Source organism: Neopelma chrysocephalum, unplaced genomic scaffold, assembly GCF_003984885.1.
Source record: "Neopelma chrysocephalum unplaced genomic scaffold, ASM398488v2 Primary Assembly neopelma1_95076, whole genome shotgun sequence".
Classification (NCBI taxonomy): domain Eukaryota; kingdom Metazoa; phylum Chordata; class Aves; order Passeriformes; family Pipridae; genus Neopelma; species Neopelma chrysocephalum.
Genome location: NW_020923775.1, coordinates 1 through 1625, shown reverse-complemented (window position 1 = coordinate 1625; position 1625 = coordinate 1). Strand labels below are relative to the sequence as shown.

The following is a 1625-nucleotide window of genomic DNA, read 5'->3' as shown; positions in this document are numbered from 1 at the left end:
GGGGCGGCCACGCCCTGGGCCCTCCACGAGCTCTACGACGACTTCACGCCCTTCGACGACGCCGATTTCTACCCCACCACCTCCTTCTACGCCGACGGGGACGACGAGGACGAGCTGGAGGACGAGGAGGAAGAGGAGGAGGAGGAAGACAGGGAGCTGGAGGATGAGAACGGCTACCGGCCGCCCGCCTCGGCCGTGCCCGGCGCCGCCCCGGCCCCGCAGGACCCCCGGCCCACCGGGCGCCGGGACGCGGCCCCGCTGCCGTCGGGCGTGGCCGGGGGCAGCCCCACGGCCTGGCCACGGCCCGGGGAGCGGGGCCAGCCCGACAACGGCTCCGAGTGCCGGAGCGGGTACGTGCGGCACAACAGCTCCTGCCGCTCCCTCTGCGACCTCGTGCCCAGCTACTGCCACAACGGCGGCCAGTGCTACCTGGTGGAGAGCCACGGGGCCTTCTGCCGGTAAGGACGGGGACCCCGGGACCCTGGGGGGGGCTGGGGGACACGTGGGGGCTCGCCACCCCTGGGCACCCCATCCCTAGGCTCTCCATCCCCTGTGCCCCATTCTCAGTCTTCCCATCCCCATGTAACCCTGGGTTCTCCATCCCTGTGCATCTCATTCCCAGTCTTTCCATCCTCAGTATCTCCATCCCTGACCTCTCCATCGCCCTGTACCCCATTCCCAGGCTCTCCACCCTCTGCCCCTCACCCAGGTCCCTCCGGCCCCGCATCCCGATCCCGCCGGGACGCGGAGGGGTTTCCCTGCCCCCCCGAGCGGCGGCTGGGCAGGAATTAGGTCAGGGCTGTGCAGCCGCGGCTCCGGGGCGGCCGCGCTAATCGGCCCCGGCAGATGCGCCGGGGAGGCCGGTGCCGGCTGTGCCGCACGGATCGGGGCACGCCCCGCGCCTGGCACCGAGCCCGGCCCCGCGGGGGTCCCCCCAGCCCTGCTCCCACTGCTCCCGGCGCTGGGAACCCCCGGCGAGGGGGACCAGCATCAGTGGGGGACCCCGACCGCGCTGGCCCCCAGTGTCCCCATCTCACTCAGCCCCTGTTTTGCGGTGTGAAACCTCCATCCTTGGGAACACTTAGCCCCCAAATCTCCATCCCTGGGGACATTTAGCCCCCCGAGCCCTCAGCTCCAAGGTCCCCCTCGGGGACCCGTTAACCTCCTCCCCCCCAGACACCCGTAATCCCCCCGATTGCAGACGCCACATCCCCCGAGGTCGCTCCGTGGGATGGGGGGGGACACGTTTTTGGGGCAGGGGTCGCTGACGGAGGTGCCCTGGCAGGTGCAACACGCAGGACTACACGTGGCACAAGGGCACGCGCTGCGAGTCCATCGTCACCGACTTCCAGGTGATGTGCGTGGCCGTGGGCTCGGCCGCGCTCGTGGTGCTGCTGCTCTTCATGCTCACCGTGTTCTTCGCCAAGAAGCTCTACCTGCTCAAGACGGAGAACAGCAAACTGCGCAAGACCAAGTGAGTGGCGCGGGGAGGGGACGGACGGCGCTGCCGCCCCCCGCGCTGCCCCCCGGACTGCCCCCAAACAGCCGCGGCGGGGGGTGGGCTCGGCTCCCGGCAGTAGCACCAGGGTTGGGTGTGATGCTCTGTCCCTGTGGGGACAGTGCTG

At 70.6% G+C, this 1625-nt stretch overlaps 1 protein-coding gene across 1 annotated transcript; it reads left to right on the top strand.

Moving 5' to 3' along the window:
- Positions 1-3: 3 nt before the first annotated feature.
- Positions 4-1478, top strand: LOC113980732 (chondroitin sulfate proteoglycan 5-like; the record flags this gene model as incomplete). The annotated part of the gene is made up of 2 exons (XM_027707933.1): positions 4-458; positions 1286-1478. Coding segments are annotated over 2 exons (648 nt in total), but the record flags the coding sequence as incomplete, so codon positions are not given.
- Between the last annotated feature and the right edge of the window lie 147 nt (positions 1479-1625).